Source organism: Coregonus lavaretus, assembly GCF_964263955.1.
Source record: "Coregonus lavaretus genome assembly, chromosome: 26".
In the NCBI taxonomy this organism is placed as follows: Eukaryota; Metazoa; Chordata; class Actinopteri; order Salmoniformes; family Salmonidae; genus Coregonus; species Coregonus lavaretus.
The window spans coordinates 1575429-1594278 of record NC_140013.1 but is presented as its reverse complement, the minus strand read 5'-3'; the positions used below and the strand labels follow the sequence as shown (position 1 = coordinate 1594278).

The window sequence follows — 18850 nt, the reverse complement described above, 5'->3', positions numbered from 1 at the left end:
AATGACTTTATTACAATTTCAACAAAGCCAGGCTAATCTGCAGATTAGGCCCCCTCTCTCTTTTTGCTCCCCATCTATATAGTCCCATTCTCATCCCTTCTAACTCAAAACCCCTCCCTCTTCAGTTTCCCGCTCTTTATTTCTCCGCCCACTTCCTTTGTCTGATGGCGGTTAAATTCCACTTTCATTCAGTTCAGAATCAATAGTAATACAATCAATCAATTCCTTATCTTACAAAAACACTTATGTTTAGTTTAAACTCTGTTCAACCCCGGCTCTCCCGGGCTTGACCTGAAGACTGATTGTTGAACATGTCAGGTCCATACTTAAATCTTTCAAACATACACAAACCCCACCCCATCATGCCGTAATCAATCAAGAAGATAGCCCAGGAGAGACAAAGGTTTAGCCTGAACTCTGTCCAACCCTGGCCGCTCTTTCCACTTTGTTTGAGGAGAGAGGCAAAAGGCCACAGTCTGATTTCAGTCTCTGATAAAGTAGGACAGCCATGAATTTAAGCAAGAGCGAGCAATTCGACCGTAGGTCAGATTCCCACTTTACCCACACACACAGTGAAATGACCCAATTAAGTTCCTGGCCCAGCAACAAAGAATTCTAACTCTATGTTCATGATTAACCCAGTTTTATCTCATAGTCCACTAAAAAATATCCATAATCCCCAAATTAATATAGTTGGTTCAGAGTTCGTTTAGATATGTCAACCTGTGTGTCCTGATCGCGTCTGGTGTGGATGGACAAAATCAACATGTGTGTGATGGCGCACACGGACGTACGCGGACACACGCGCGTGCCTGGTCTAGTCAGCATGTTACGGTTAGAGTTAGGTGTAGGGTTAAGCCGGGAGTGGACAGAAAGCTAGGGTTAGAGCCTCAACCCTAGACATGACCCTAACCCTAATCCAATTAATAATTAATTAATTCACCCTTCCCCCTACTACATGGCAGAAAAGTAAGCCTCACTTGAAGCCTAAACTATAGTTAATGACTACATGGCAGAAAAGTAAGCCTCACTTGAAGCCTAAACTATAGTTAATGTGCTTTTGAGTGAAATCGGCAGAACGGTTGTGGCTTTAAACACAATGTAAGTATGGTATCGTTCAACAGACGCTCCCGATGAACGCAAGCCTACACCTGACCATGTGAAATTAACTTTTCAAAGTGAAAACTTTCTTCCATAGAAAAGCATTACTTACATAACCATGACGCTCCCGTGGACTGTGATTGAGCTAGCTAAACGTCTTTACACAACCCATCGTGACCTTATAGGGATGCCCTGTGCTGAGATTAAGCTTCCTGTGGCAACAGAAAATGGCTTAATTAATCATCAACATGGTCCTTCATTCTCTCCCTGCAGTTACACAAAAACACTGTCTTCCATCCCATGGAACAACGGTCAATTCGTAATGTAAAGACTCAGGGCATTGTTAAAAAGTACATTGAATTTCAGCTTCCTGTGATTACAGGAAGTGACTTAATTGGGGGTCATAGGGGCAGTTTCGAAGGGTTAAAAACCCAAAAGCATTTTTGACCTTCACTAGACACATTGGTCTTGCAGTTCTAGAAACTAATGAATTCTGAAGAGGATATTTTTTTTGATTGACTTGAAACTTGAAACTGTTTGTGTCTGTCTGTCTTTGAGTGGATATGTCTGTCTCTGTCTGTCTGTCTGTCTGTCTGTCTGTCTGTCTGTCTGTCTGTCTGTCTGTCTGTCTGTCTGTCTGTCTGTCTGTCTGTCTGTCTGTCTGTCTGTCTGTCTGTCTGTCTGTCTGTGTATATGTCTGTATGTGTCTGTGAGTGGATATGTCTGTCTGTCTGAGTACTTCACCATTTTACCCATTGCAGCTTTAACACCAACTTTTTTGCCTTGAATGCCATGTATTGACTGCTTGTATATCTACAGTTGAAGTCGGAAGTTTACATACACTTAGGTTAGAGTCATTAAAACTCATTTTTCAACCACTCCACAAATTTCTTGTTAACAAACTATAGTTTTGGCAAGTCAGTTAGGACATCTACTTTGTGCAAGACACAAGTAAATTTTCCAAAAATTGTTTACAGACAGATTATTTCACCTAGAATTCACTGTATCACAATTCCAATGGGTCAGAAGTTTACATACACTAAGTTAACTGTGCCTTTAAACAGCTTGGAAAATTCAGGAAAATTATGTAATGGCTTTAGAAGCTTTTGATAGGCTAATTGACATAATTTGAGTCTATTGGAGGTGTACCTGTGGATGTATTTCAAGGCCTACCTTCAAACTCAGTGCCTCTTTGCTTGACATCATGGGAAAATCAAAAGAAATCAGCCAAGACCTCAGAAAATAAATTGTAGACCTCCACATGTCGGGTTCATCCTTGGGAGTAATTGCCAAACGCCTGAAGGTACCACATTCATCTGTACAAACAATAGTACGCAAGTATAAACACCATGGGACAACGCAGCCGTCATACTGCTCAGGAAGGAGACGCATTCTGTCTCCTAGAGATGAACGTACTTTGGTGCGAAAAGTGCAAATCAATCCCAGAACAACAGCAAAGGACCTTGTGAAGATGCTGGAGGAAACAGGTACGAAAGTATATATCCACAGTAAAACGAGTCCTATAATGACATAACCTGAAAGGCCGCTCTGCAAGGAAGAAGCCACTTCCCCAAAACCGCCATAAAAAAGCCAGACTATGGTTTGCAACTGCACATGGGGACAAAGATTGTAATTTTTGGAGAAATATCCTCTGGTCTGATGAAACAAAAATATAACTGTTTGGCCATAATGACCATCATTATGTTTGGAGGAAAAAGGGGGTACTTGCAAGCTGAAGAACACCATCCCAACCGTGAAGCATGGGGGTGGCAGAATCATGCTGTGGGGGTGCTTTGCTGCAGGAGGGACTGGTGCACTTCACAAAATAGATGGCATCATGAGGAAGGAAAATTATGTGGATATATTGAAACAACATCTCAAGACATTAGTCAGGAAGTTAAAGCTTGGTCGCAAATGGACAATGACCCCAAGCATATTTCCAAAGTTGTGGCAAAATGTTTTAAGGACAACAAAGTCAAGGTATTGGAGTGGCCATCACAAAGCCCTGACATCAATCCTATAGAACATTTGTGGGCAGAACTGAAAAAGCGTGTGCGAGCAAGGAGGCCTACAAACCTGAATCTGTTACACCAGCTCTATCAGGAGGAATGGGCCAAAATTCACCCAACTTATTGTGGGAAGCTTGTGGAAGGCTACCCGAAATGTTTGACCCAAGTTAAACAATTTAAAGGCAATGCTACCAAATACTACTTGAGTGTATGTAAACTTCTGACCCACTGGGAATGTGATGAAATAAATAAAAGGTGAAATAAATCATTCTCTATACTATTATTCTGACATTTCACATTCTTAAAATAAAGTGGTGATCCTAACTGACCTAAGACAGGGAATTTTTACTAGGATTAAATGTCAGGAACTGTGAAAAACTGAATTTAAATGTATTTGGCTAAGGTGTACAGTGGCTTGCGAAAGTATTGACCCCCCTTGGCATTTTTCCTATTTTGTTGTCTTACAAACTGATTTTGGGGGGGTTTGTATCATTTGATTTACACAACATGCCTACCACTTTGAAGATGCAAAATATTTTTTATTGTGAAACAAACAAGAAATAAGACAAAAAAACAGAATTGAGGTCTGGGCTTTGACTAGGCCATTCCAAGACATTTACAGTGGGGAGAACAAGTATTTGATACACTGCCGATTTTGCAGGTTTTCCTACTTACAAAGCATGAGAGGTCTGTAATTTTTATCATAGGTACACGTCAACTGTGAGAGACGGAATCTAAAACAAAAATCCAGAAAATCACATTGTATGATTTTTAAGTAATTAAAGCAGAACTTAATATTTGGTACAGATACCTTTGTTTGCAATTACAGAGATCATACGTTTCCTGTAGGTCTTTACCAGGTTTGCACACACTGCAGCAGGGATTTTGGCCCACTCCTCCAAACAGACCTTCTCCAGATCCTTCAGGTTTCGGGGCTGAGTCATGTCCATGAATAATTTAGTTGAGAACTGATGTCAACAAGCATGGCACAAACATAAATGACTGATGATTAGCTGAGAGATATTGATGATAAAAATATTGTGGGAGCTGTTTTTTTAGACTTCAGTGCGGCTTTTGACATTGTCAATCACAGTCTGCTGATGGAAAAACGTATGAGTTATGGCTTTACACCCCCTGCTATATTGTAGATAAAGAGTTACCTGTCTAACAGAACACAGAGGGTGTTCTTTAATGGAAGCCTCTCCAACAGGTAGAATCAGGAATTCCCCAGGGTAGCTGTCAAGGCCCCTTACTTTTTTCAATCTTAACTAATGACATGCCACTGGCTTTGAGTAAAGCCAGTGTGTCTATGTAAGCGGATGACTCAACACTATACACGTCAGCTACTACAGCGAGTGAAATCACTCCAATACTTAACAAAGAGCTACAGTTAGTTTCAGAATGAATGGCAAGGAATAAATTAGTCCTAAATATTTTAAAAACTAAAAGCATTGTATTTGGGACAAATCATTCAATAAACCCTAAACCTCAACTAAATCTTGTAATAAATAATATGGAAATTGAGCATGCTGAGGTGACTAAACTGCTTGGAGTAACCCTGGATTGTATACTGTCATGGTCTAAACATTTGGAAACAACAGTAGCTAAGATGGGGAGAAGTCTGTTCATAATTTTTATCGTATGTCTGTAAATGTCTGTAAATAGCCTGTAAATACCCTATTTTTCGTACATATTTCCCTATCAGACTTTTCATCCTTCTACAAGATATACTTTCCTGCAACCCGCCTCACTCAATGTGGAACGGATTCTATTATTGACTTACCTTTATCTAGAATCTAGAATCTCCAGTTGAAACTAGCTAGCCAGCTAACTAGCTACTTGCTATTAGCCACAGCTAGTGGTGTTTCACCCAGAACATTGGATTTTTTTCTGCGGGATTAATTTTAATCACTGGACATTGATCACCGGATATTCGGCCAGTCTGCACAGCGCGTTATCGACCCAGAACATATCAGTTTTTCCGCCGGAATCACTGAATCACTGGACCTTTAACTCCGGATTCGTCGCTACCAGCTAGCTACAACAAAACGGACGCTGTGGTCTGGCTAATCATCCTGAGCTAGGCCCATCTCCCGGCTATCTACCTCTCTGTCAACCGGACGGGACCACCTAGTGTTGACACGGAGCCCCGCCGATCCTACACGACTGGTCTGCCGACGAAATCGTCTGATGTGGTTACGACGTTAACCACGAAGATTCCATCCATCTGCTAGCCCTGGCCCGCTAGCACACGCTAGCCGTGGCCTCTTAGTCACTAGTACTTCACCACCGGACCTTATGATAACTCAGCTATACAGCTGATATCTGCTGGACTGTTCCTTTTTACGACCCCCCAGCCTAGCTAAACCTGCCAGCTAGCTACAACAAAACGGACGCTGTGGTCTGGCTAATCATCCTGAGCTAGGCCCATCTCCCGGCTATCTACCTCTCTGTCAACCGGACGGGACCACCTAGTGTTGACACGGAGCCCCGCCGATCCTACACGACTGGTCTGCCGACGAAATCGTCTGATGTGGTTACGACGTTAACCACGAAGATTCCATCCATCTGCTAGCCCTGGCCCGCTAGCACACGCTAGCCGTGGCCTCTTACTCACTAGTACTTCACCACCGGACCTTATGATAACTCAGCTATACAGCTGATATCTGCTGGACTGTTCCTTTTTACGGTACTACATCCTGTTTATGTTTAGCCTCAGCCCAAACATGGTTAGTTTATTGTTGTTTCGGTTATTTCTAATTGTACTATATCACTGTAGACCCCCCAGCCTAGCTAAACCTGCCTTAGATAGCTCCTTTGCCCCTCCCCCAATACACGCGGAGACCGACTCAATTGATGCCTCCAGCGATGCTATCTCTTTCATTGTTACCCAACGCTTAGGTTTACCTCCACTTTACTCATATCCTTCCATATCCTTGTCTGTACATAATGCCCTGAATCTTTTCTATAACACCCGGAAATCTGCCCCCTTTATTCTATGTACCCAACGCACTAGAAGACCAGTTCTTAAAGCCTTTAGCCGTATCCTTATTCTAGTCCTCCTCTGTTCCTCTGGTGATGTAGAGGCTAACCCAGGCCCTGCAGCCCTCAGTATCACTCCTACTCCCCAGGCGCTATCATTTGATGACTTCTGTAATCGCAAAAGTCTTGGTTTCTTGCACATAAATATCAGAAGTCTACTTCCTAAGTTTGAGTTATTCACTGCGTTAGCACACTCTGCCAACCCTGATGTTCTAGCAGTGTCTGAATCCTGGCTCAGGAAGGCCACCAAAAATTCTGAAATTTCCATCCCCAACTATAACATTTTCCGTCTAGATAGAACTGCCAAAGGGGGTGGAGTTGCAATCTACTGTAGAGATAGCCTGCAGAGCTCTATCATACTATCCAGGTCTGTGCCCAAACAGTTTGAGCTTCTACTTCTAAAAATCCACCTTTCCAGAAATAAGTCTCTCACTGTTGCCGCTTGCTACAGACCCCCCTCAGCCCCCAGCTGTGCCCTGGACACCATATGTGGATTGATTGCCCCCCATTTATCCTCAGAGTTTGTACTGCTTGGTGACCTAAATTGGGATATGCTTAATACCCCAGCCATCCTACAATCCAAGCTAGATGCCCTCAACCTCACGCAAATTATCAACGAACCTACCAGGTACAACCCTAAATCCGTAAACATGGGTACCCTCATAGATATCATCCTGACTAACATACCCTCTAAATACACCTCAGCTGTCTTCAACCAGGATCTCAGCGATCACTGCCTTATTGCCTGCGTCCGTAACGGGTCCGCGGTCAAACGACCACCCCTCATCACTGTCAAACGCTCCCTAAAACACTTTAGCGAGGAGGCCTTCCTAATTGACCTGGCCCAGGTATCCTGGATGGATATAGATCTCATTCCGTCAGTAGAGGATGCCTGGTTGTTCCTTAAAAGTAATTTCCTCTCAATCTTAAATAAACATGCCCCATTCAAAAAATACAGAACTAAGAACCGATATAGCCCCTGGTTCTCCTCAGACTTGACTGCCCTTGACCAGCACAAAAACATCCTGTGGCGTACAGCATTAGCATCAAATAGCCCCCGCGATATGCAACTTTTCAGGGAAGTTAGGAACCAATATACACAAGCAGTCAGGAAAGCAAAGGCTAACTTTTTCAAACAGAAATTTGCATCCTGTAGCACTAACTCCAAAAAGTTTTGGGACACTGTAAAGTCCATGGAGAATAAGAGCACTTCCTCCCAGCTGCCCACTGCACTGAGGCTAGGAAACACTATCACCACCGATAAATCTACAATAATCGAGAATTTCAACAAGCATTTTGCTACAGCTGGCCATGCTTTCCATCTGGCTACCACTAACCCGGCCACCAACTCTGCACCCTCTGCTGCAACTTGCCCATGCCCCCCCCCCCGCTTCTCCTTCACACAAATTCAGACAGCTGATGTTTTGAAAGCGCTGCAAAATCTGGACCCCTACAAATCAGCTGGGCTAGACAATCTGGACCCTTTCTTTCTAAAACTAGCCGCCAAAATTGTCGCTACCCCTATTACTAGTCTGTTCAACCTCTCTTTCATAACGTCTGAGGTCCCCAGAGATTGGAAAGCTGCCACGGTCATCCCCCTCTTCAAAGGGGGTGACACTCTAGATCCAAACTGCTACAGACCTATATCCATCCTGCCCTGCCTTTCGAAAGTATTCGAAAGCCAAGTTAACAAACAGATCATCGACCATTTCGAATACCACCGTACCTTCTCCGCTATGCAATCCGGTTTCCGAGCTGGTCACGGGTGCACTTCAGCCACGCTCAAGGTCCTAAACGATATTATAACCGCGATTGATAATAGACTGTACTGTGCAGCCGTCTTCATCGACCTGGCCAAGGCTTTCGACTCTGTCAACCACCGCATTCTTATTGGCAGACTAAATAGCCTTGGTTTCTCAAATGACTGCCTCGCCTGGTTCACCAACTACTTCTCAGATAGAGTTCAGTGTGTCAAATCGGAGGGCCTGTTGTCTGGACCTATGGCAGTCTCTATGGGGGTGCCACAGGGTTAAATTCTTGGGCCGACACTTTTCTCCGTGTATATCAATGATGTCGCTCTTGCTGCTGGTGACTCTCAGATCCACCTCTACGCAGACGACACCATTTTGTATACATCTGGCCCTTCATTGGACACTGTGTTAACAAACCTCCAAACGAGCTTCAATGCCATACAACAATCCTTCAGTAGCCTCCAACTGCTCTTAAACACTAGTAAAACTAAATGCATGCTTTTCAATCGAACGCTGCTGGCACCCGCCCACCCGACTAGAATCACCACTCTCGACGGGTCTGACCTAGAGTATGTGGACAACTACAAATACCTAGGTGTCTGGTTAGACTGTAAACTCAACTTCCAGACTCACATAAAGAATCTCCAATCCAAAGTTAAATCTAGAATCGGCTTCCTATTTCGCAATAAAGCCTCCTTCACTCATGCTGCCAAACATGCCCTCGTAAAACTGACTATCCTACCGATCCTTGACTTCGGCGATGTAATTTACAAAATAGCCTCCAACACTCTACTCAGCAAATTGGATGTAGTCTATCACAGTGCCATCCGTTTTGTCTCCAAAGCCCCATACACTACCCACCACTGTGACCTGTACGCTCTTGTTGGCTGGTCCTCACTACATGTTCGTCGTCAAACCCACTGGCTCCAGGCCATCTATAAATCACTGCTAGGCAAATCCCCGCCTTATCTTAGCTCATTGGTCACCATAGCAGCACCCACCCGTAGTCTGCGCTCCAGCAGGTATATCTCACTGGTCATTCCCAAAGCCAACACCTCCTTTGGCCGCCATTCCTTCCAGTTCTCTGCTGCCAATGACTGGAACGAATTGCAAAAATCTCTGAAGCTGGAGACTCTTATCTCCCTCAATAACTTTAAGCATCAGTTGTCAGAGCACCTTACCGATCACTGCACCTGTACACAGCCCATCTGAAATTAGCCCACCCAACTACCTCATCCCTATATTGTTATTTATTTTGCTCTTTTGCACCCCAGTATCTCTATTTGCACATAATCTTTTGCACATCTAGCATTCCAGTGTTAATACTATTGTAATTATTCTGCACTATAGCCTATTTATTGCCTTACCTCCATAACTTGCTACATTTGCACACACTGTATATATATTTTCTGTTGTATTTCTGACTTTATGTTTTTTACCCCATATGTAACTCTGTGTTGTTTTTATTGCACTACTTTGCTTTATCTTGGCCAGGTCGCAGTTGTAAATGAGAACCTGTTCTCAACTGGCTTACCTGGTTAAATAAAGGTGAAATAAATAATAAAAATAATAATAATAATAATAAAGCACTGCTCTGCCTTTTTAACAACACTATCAACAAGGCAGGTCCTACAGGCTCTTGTTTTGTCGCACCTGGACTACTGTTCAGTCGTGTGGTCAGGTGCCACAAAGAAGGACCTCTGAAAATTACAATGGGCTCAGAACAGGGCAGCATGGCTGGTCCTTAAATGTACATGGAGAGCTAACATTGTTGACAGGCTGAATGCACTGAGGTGACTGTTTAAACTACTAGCACACAGTTCAGACACCCCACAAGACATGCCACCAAAGGTCTCTTCACAATCCCCAAGTCAAGAACAGACTATGGGAGGTAATTCATAGAGCCATGGCTACATGGAACTCTATTCCAGATCAGGTAACTGATGCAAGCAGTTTAATCCGATTTAAAAAACAGATAAAAATACACGTTATGGAACAGCACGGACTGTGAAGAGACACACACAGGCACAGACACACATACACACGATAAGGCACGCACTCTACACACACATACACATGGATATTGTAAATATGTGATTGTGCAGTAGTGGCCTGAGGGAACACACTAAATGTAACGGGTAAAGTGATATGAAATGTCATGTAATATTTTTAACTATTTGGTCTAAATTTTGTCTAGAAGACAACGTTAATTTGCTTTGACTGTTCAATTTGTACATGTGCATTTGCGGGCCACAACAAAAAATAAACCAAGCCAAGCATCACAGTTCTGCTCCTTAAATTTCCCTTCCCTCCATGTCTCACTCACTCAATTGCATTCCGACCGCTCCATCTACACACCCGTGCTGTGTGCACCTACAGAAATAAATGCCTATTTGTATTTGTATTTGTATTTATTATGGATCCCCATAAGCTGCTGCCAAGACAGCAAATCCATGTGTACATGTGTGTATGGTGAGTATGTTACTGTGTGTTTGTATGCATGTGTCTATGTTTGTGTTGCTTCACAGTCTCCCGCTGTTCCATAATGTGTATTTCTATCTGTTTTTTCAAATCAAATTTTACTGCTGGCATGAGTTACTTGATGTGGAATAGAGTTCCATGTAGTCATGGCTCTATGTAGTACTGTGCACCTCCCATAGTCTGTTCTTGACTTGGGGACTGTGACGTAACTTCGAATGGCATGTCTTGTGGGTGTCTTAGCTGTGTGCCAGTAGTTCAAACAGACAGCTTGGTGCATTCAACATGTCAATACCTCTCACAAATACAAGTAGTGAGGCCGCAGGGCCAGACGGATTACCAGGAGTGTACTCCGAGCATGTGCTGACCAACTTGCAAGTGTCTTCACTGACATTTTCAACCTGTCCCTGACTGAGTCTGTAATACCAACATGTTTCAAGCAGACCACCATAGTCCCTGCGCCCAAGAACACAGACCCGTAGCATTAACATCTGTAGCCATGAAGTGCTTTGAAAGGCTGGTCATGGCTCATATCAACACCATTATCCCAGAAACCCTAGACCCACTCCAATTTGCATACCGCCCTAACAGATCCACAGATGATGTAATCTCTATTGCACTCCACACTGCCCTTTCCCACCTGAACAAAAGGAACACCTACGTGAGACATTTTGGGCAAAAAGGCAAACTCCACTCCATTGAATCAGATGGCTCATTCGTCACAAAACCCACTGATATAGCAAACTATTTTAATTATTTTTTCATTGACAAGATTAGCAAACTTAGGCATGACATGCCAGCAACAAACGCTGACACTACACATTGACTACAGCTCAGCGTTCAATACCATCGCGCTCTCAAAGCTCATCACTAAGCTAAGGACCCTGGGACTAAACACCTACCTCTGCAACTGGATCCTGGACTTCCTGACGGGCCGTCCCCAGGTGGTAAGGGTAGGTAACAACACATCTGCCACGATGATCCTCAACATGGGGGCCACTCAAGGGTGCGGGCTCAGTTCCCTCCTGTACTCCCTGTTCACCCATGACTGCATGGCCAGGCATGACTCCAACACCATCATTACGTTTGCAGACGACACAACAGTGGTCGGCCTGATCACCGACAATGATGAGACAGCCTATATGGAGGAGGTCAGAGACCTGGCCGTGTGGTGCCAGGAGAACAACCTCTCCCTCAACGTGATCAAGACAAAGGAGATGATTGTGGACTACAGGAAAAGGAGGACCGAGCACACCCCCATTCTCATCTACTGGGCTGTAGTGGAGCAGGTTGAGAGCTTCAAGTTCCTTGGTGTCCACATCACCAACAAACTATCATGGTCCAAACACACCAAGACAGTCATGAAGAGGTCATGACAAAGCCTATTCCCCCTCAGGAGACTGAAAAGATTTGGCATGGGTGCTCAGATCCTCAAAAACTTCTACAGTTGCACCATCGAGAGCATCCTGACTGGTTGCTTTACTGCCTGGTATGGCAACTGCTCGGCCTCTGACCGCAAGGCACTACAGAGGGTAGTGTGTATGGCCCAGCACATCACTGGGGCCAAGCTTCCTGCCATCCAGGACCTCTATTACAGGCAGTGTCAGAGGAAGGCCCTAAATATTGTCAAAGACTCCAGCCACCCTAGTCATAGACTGTTCTCTCTGCTACCGCACGGCAAGCGCTACTGGAGTGCCAAGTCTAAGTCCAAAAGGCTTCTTAACAGCTTCTACCCCAAAGCCATAAGACTCCTGAACAGCTAATCAAATGGCTAACTATAGTCTCCTCAACTTGCTCAATCTCCACATTATTCATTGAAAATATTTAGTTCAGGTTTTAGTTAATGATTTGTCCCAAATACAATGCTTTTAGTTTGAAATATTTATGACTAATTTATTCCTTGCCACCCATTCTGAAACTAACTGCAGCTCTTTGTTAAGTGTTGCTGTCATTTCAGTCTGTGTGGTAGCTGACGTGTACAGAGTTGAGTCATACATAGACACACTGGCTTTACTCAAGTGGCATGTCGTTAGTAAAGATTGAAAACAGTAAGGGGCATACACAGCTGCCGAGGGAATTCCTGATTCTACCTGGATTTTGTTGGAGAGGCTTCCATTAAAGAACGCCCTCTGTGTTCTGTTAGACAGGTAACTCTTCATCCACAATATAGCAGGGGGTGTAAAGCCCCCCTGGTAGCTCAGTTGGTAGAGCATGGTGCTTGCAACACCAGGGTTGTGGGTTCGATTCCCACGGGGGCTAGTATAAAAATTTATGCACTCACTAACTGTAAGTCGCTCTGGATAAGAGCATCTGCTAAATGACTAAAACTTTTTTTTTTTTTTAATGTAAATAAGACATACGTTTTTTCAGCAACAGACTATGATCGATAATCTCAAAAGCCACACTGAAGTGTAACAAAACATCCCCCACAATCGTTTTTTTCATCAGTTTCTCTCAGCCAATCATCAGTAATTTGTGTCAGTGCTGTGCTTGTTGAATGTCCTTCCCTATAAGCGTGCTGAAAGTCTGTTGTCAATTTGTTTACTGTAAAATAGCATTTTATCTGGTCAAACACCATTTTTTTCAAACCTTTACTAAGGGTTGGTAACAGGCTGATTGGTCAGCTATTTGAGCCAGTTAAGGGGGCTTTACTATTCTTAGGTAGGGGAATAACTTTTGTTTCCATCCAGGCCTGAGGACACACACTTTCTAGTAAGCTTAAATCGAATATATTGCAAATAGGAGTAGCTATATCGTCCGCTATTATCCTCAGTAATTTTCCATCCAAGTTGTCAGGCCCCGGTGGCTTGTCATTGTTGATCGACAATAATATTTTTTCACCTCTTCCTCACTTACTTTACGGAATTCAAAATTACAATGTTTGTCTTTCATAATTTGGTCAGATATACTTGGATGTGTAGAGTCAGCATTTGTTGCTGGCATGTCATGCCTAAGTTTGCAAATCTTGCCAATGAAAAAATAATTAAAGTATTTGGCAATATCAGTGGGTTTTGTGATGAATGAGCCGTTTGATTCAATGTATGATGGAGTGGGGTTTACCTTTTTGCCCAAAATGTCATTTAAGGTGCACCAAAGCTTTTTACAATCATTCTTTATGTGATTCATCTTTGTTTCATAGTGTAGTTTCTTCTTCTTTTTATTCAGTTTAGTCACATGATTTCTCAATTAGCTGCATGTTCAACAAATCTATTTGCCATTTATTTTGCATCATCCCTCTCAACCATACAATTTTTCAATTCCTCATCAGTCCACTGGGATTTAACAGTTTTTACAGTCATTTTCTTAATGGGTGCATGCTTATTAGTGTGAACGCATCAGCTTGTCCGAAACACCCTAACACAGGCGGGAGGCATAAAATGAACAGACCAGAGGCAGTGGTGCTGGTTCCTTTTCTTTTTGTATTGTTTACCAAACGGGTCTTCTTTCGCCCAACAAAATAACTCCAGTACAGGGTAATGTCCAACACTGAGACACCAGCGTAACAAAACAAATAAACATAAACTAAGCCGTTGACCAAAAGGCCATGGCCAAAAAGGGAAAGTAAAACAAAAAACGGCTAATCCTATCTTTAGACTATCATCTACACATTATAGTTACAGGAGGAATGCTTCTCTCTACCTATAGCCTGCATTGGTTAACAAAGAGACAGGGTGCCCCAGTCAAAGACGCTTTCTCTGAGGTAGGCAATCCAACGTCCTCACATGAACATGTCTCTACTCCCAATTCTCCCCTCAGCTCCTCTCCTGGCACACTTATATAGAGTAAGACACAAAGCAATTAGTGGCTCCAGCTGTGTACTAATTGGCTTTACACCTGGGTACCTATCCCCTGAGGAGGGTGCTGTCGTGTCGTCTTCCTCCGGCTGGTCACTGAACTCTCACATAAGCAATTTCCTAAATGTGTCAAGTGCAGCGTCTGGTTGCTCGTCATTACATACAACAAATATTCTTCACATCAACAACAAAGGAATCACTACAAAACTTATTGTATGACCTCTTATACACTATATTAGGCCCAGCCTTTGGAACTTTGGTTTTCCTAGATATGGCTACTATATTGTGATCACTACATCCTATGGATTTGGATACTGCTTTCAAACAAATTTCTGCAGCATTAGTAAAGATATGATCAATACATGTTGAGGATTTCATTACTGAACTGTTTGTAACTACCCTGGTAGGTTGATTGATAACCTGAACCAGGTTGCAGTCACTAGTTACAGTTTGAAGCTTTCTCTTGAGTGGACAGCCTGATGAAAGCCAGTCAATATTTAAATCACCCAGAAAGTATACCTCTCTATTGATATCACATATTTTATCAAGCATTTCACACGTTATCCAGATACTGACTTGGTGGTCTATAGCAGCTTCCCACCAGAATGGGCTTTAGGTGAGGCAGATGAACCTGTAGCCATATTACTTCAACAGTATTTAACCTGAGATCCTCTCTAAGTTTTACAGGAATGTGGTTCTGAATATAGACCGCAACACCGCCCCCGTTGTCATTTCTGTATTTTCTGCAAATGTTATAACCTTGTATTGCTACCACTGTATCATCAATGGTATTCTCTAAGTGAGTTTCAGAGATTGTCAGAATATGAATGTCATATGTTACTAGCAAATGATTGATTTCATGAACCTTGTTTCTTAAGCTACATATGTTAACGTGGGTTATTTATAACACTTTTCTGGAATGCTTGATTATTTTTCTTGCTTTACTGGGAAGCTTAGCAGAGGTAGACATACTCTGGTTATTTTTCTTAGTGCAGGGTGAGCTGCACACAGTGGACTCCTACTAGGGCACACCACCTCAGTGCTAACAGTATTACTCTGGTTCATATGCATATAAGTACTGCATACAATAGCTGTAGGATCAGTTATGGAGGGCTAAAAGTCTGCTGAACCATTCAATGCCACGATTTAGATTCAGGTGTTCTGAGCTGCCCTTCATTATGTCATTTGACCCCACATGAACCATGAAAGTATCAGCCCCCGGTGACTGACTCACAGCCTTGGGAATCAACCTGGTGATATCCTGAACTTTTGCCCCAGGTAAACACAAAGTCTTTGCCCCAGGTACAGATATATGCCTCACCATTGAACTCCCTATCACAATCACCAGAATGATCCGGCATCTGCCTATAAAAACATTTATAACTGATGGGATACACAAGCTACATTCCTTGCCAAATGACGACAGTTTTATCACAAATTCTAAATGGACTGGTTGACTGAAGTAGGGAAATATGTTTTCCAACAATGAGCTGCAGTTTTGGAATAATTGCATAATTTACCGTTTACAGGCTACTTTGCAGTTGTCACTAGTTACCAAAGCCACAAAGTCAAAATTGGCTATATCGTAAAAATGCATGTTTTTATTAATTTATTTGCTTTTTGGTCTTAATTTAAGGTTAGGATCAGGCATAAAATTAACAGTGTGGTTAAGGTTAGCGTTAAGGGTTAGGTTTGAAATCAGATTTTAAAAAGCGAAATTGTAGAAAGAGGCAGGGTTAATGGCTTTGTGGCTGTGGTAACTAACGTTAGTGACGACCCGACTTTGCGAACTGCTGTTGGCATTTAGAATTGGTTAGCCTAGGCTACTACCCCCCTAAACATAGACAGGTTCCACGCTGACAGCGTACTTTCATCAGAATCATTAAGCCTAGGCCTACTCACCAAACAGATGTCGTGGCCATAATTCATCCCCATGCAGTGTTCAATGTAGAATTGTTAATCCATTTAGAAAATTCCAAGGAACACGCATAATTAACTAAATCAAACATCTGTACATCGAAAATAAGACATCTTTCGGTTTGTAACCTTGAAAAATATCGCTCTTTGAGAATAACTGTTCCAAATGCAAATGCAAATCACTTCGCACTATTCTGTTATATTTTATATTTTTTCTATAAAATATACTGAACAAAAAATATAAACGCAACATGCAACAATTTCAAAGACTTTACTGAGTTACAGTTCATATAAGGTAATCAGTCAATTGAAATTAATTAGGCCCTAATCTCTGGATTTCACATGACTTGGTCAGATACCTTAAAAAAAAGGTAGGGGCGTGACCACCATTTGCGTCATGCAGCACAACACATCTCCTTCACATAGAGTTGATCAGACTGTTGATTGTGGCCTGTGGAATGTTGTCTCAAACCTCTTCAATGGCTGTGCAATGTTGCTGGATATTGGCGGGAACTGGAACACGCTGTCGTACATGTCGATCCAGAGCATCCCAAACATGCTCAATGGGTGACATCTCTGGTGAGTATGCAGGTCATGAAAGAACTGGGACATTTTCAGCTTCCAGGAATTGAATACAGATCCTTGCGACATGGGGCCGTGCCTTATCATGCTGAAACATTAGGTAATGGTGGCAGATGAATGGCACGAAAATGAGCCTTTTATTCTCCCCAGCACAAGGTGCACCTGTATATTGATCATGCTATTCAATGAGCTTCTTGATATGCCACACCTGTCAAGTGGATGGAATATATTGGCAAAGGAAAAATGCTCACTAACAGGGATGTAAACAAATTTGTGCACAACATTTGAGAGAAATAAGCTTGTTGTGCGTATGGAACATTTCTGGGATCTTCTATTTCAACTCATGAAACATGGGACCAACACTTTACATGTTGCATTTATATTTTTGTTCAGTTTAGGTGTCTTGACTGTGATAAGGGCTCTGGAAATAAGAGCGTCTTGTCTGCTAAATTAACAAAACAAGGTTATGCCATTGCACAGCCATAGACTTATACAAGCAAGCGCCACATTAATGAGGTTACTACCTTTTTGAAGATTGTGTTCCAAGATATAATATAATCAGTTGATATTACAGTTTCAATAAATTAATCTTAAATGGCCCTTGTTTTTTTATTGACTGAATGTATATGAGGCAATTTAACAATTAGGATTTGTTATCTGTAATGGTAATGATACATTAGGCATTGTTGTTCACTGTTGGCATATAGATAAATGCGCACATATTTTTCTCCTGTGCCACCCTTGTTCTAGTCATGCAAGTACAGTCAAAAAAGGTAAAATGCCCATCTCTATCCGTGAAGCATTTCTCTAAGCAGCAATTGTGTGTAATCTTCCCACATTGAATGCAATGTATTCACTTAGGCATCATGTATTGTGACGGCTCTCTTTTCGCAACACCATACCTGATTTACGGTTAACGGCTGATACCAGGCTGAAGCTGCAAGTAAAGTTGAGAAATACCCATAGACTTCAGTCACCGCATAATAGAAAAAACCCGCCCTATTTTGGAGATTTCGCAATTTGGGTTTTCCGTGGAGGGGAGGAGTTGAACTTTCTGGTACATGATTCACTTCCTTCATCATGGCAGTATGCAGAGCATTATTTATTTCCTTAAATGTAAATATGTTGTCGTAGCACTTAGCCTGTACCTATAAGCCAATAATGCAGCTTATGTTGAAGTCTAGAAGAAAGAATGGTGTCTGATTGAGGTATCGAATAGCCTGCTGAAAGAAGTATTTCTTTGGTGGCTTTATCTACTCCTAAATCCAACAACACAATGCGAGGAGTGTTATTTAACTTAAATTACCAGTGGTACCTGGGAGATCGCAAGGGGGGCTCGCGGTGAATTGCATATCAAGATACCTCAAAGTAGTTTACGACGGCTGGCAGTCATTTGTCAAACGGACAGGTACGTTTTATGTGTAATAGGCTATACTCTGTAGCCTACTGCCTAGATAATCTTGAGGGTGCTCGACTGTGTTTTAATTGGAAGGATTCCCAAGACCGTGTGGTTGCCGTTTTCCATATGATTTACTGACACGTGCTGAATGGTCCAGTAAATCAAGCCCGGTACTGGCACGGCCGCCGTGTCCCTCGTTCCTCTCTGATCATAAATTTGTCTGACTCAACTGCAGCCGGCTGTAACCTCACCCTACAATAGCCACTCTGCCCTACACGGCGTGTCACCTCTGGTCGCAGTCTTCAGCGCTACAGAGGGAACCGGTGGATTTGTGGAGATGTAAGTATTACCACATTGTGCTCTGTTGCCGTTTATTACCTATTGTGCACTGTTGCTGTACTAGTTGCATGTATAGACAATAGCTTTCCTTTTATTCACTCTCAGCCTATAATCCAAACAATTCAAGCAATAATGCTTTTCCCATACAGTGCAAGCAGAGAAATCTCTATACATCTATTGTAATTAATTTATGCGTTTTCATACAGTTTGTCAGTTTTGACAGAAAGACCCTCTTCTCCATCAGATTGTGATTGGACCTGGTTAAGCAAATGACAGACTGAGACATTGGCGTTTGTCTCGCTGTTGTCTGAGCTTGCTAGAGGACACAGGAAGAGTGCAATATCGATTATAGCAGATAATTAGATTTTCTTTCAGACATGAGTGCTCTTTTGTGGAAGCAGAATCAATTAATTTAAGATATAGATGCAAGTCCGTTTT

At 42.5% G+C, this 18850-nt stretch overlaps 1 protein-coding gene across 2 annotated transcripts in view; it reads left to right on the top strand.

Moving 5' to 3' along the window:
* Nucleotides 1-17733: 17733 nt before the first annotated feature.
* The window catches only part of LOC311102177 (interleukin-1 receptor accessory protein-like), a 31601-nt gene continuing 30484 nt past the window's right edge, over nucleotides 17734-18850 (top strand). The window contains exons 1-2 of one of the 2 annotated variants that reach the window (XM_084143427.1): nucleotides 17734-18082; nucleotides 18309-18412. In XM_084143427.1, coding sequence (XP_083999553.1) covers nucleotides 18411-18412 — 2 coding nt within the window. In that variant the 5' untranslated portion in view covers nucleotides 17734-18082; nucleotides 18309-18410. Of the gene's footprint in view, nucleotides 18413-18850 lie in introns of both variants that reach the window. The other variant, XM_084143426.1, reaches the window with a different exon arrangement.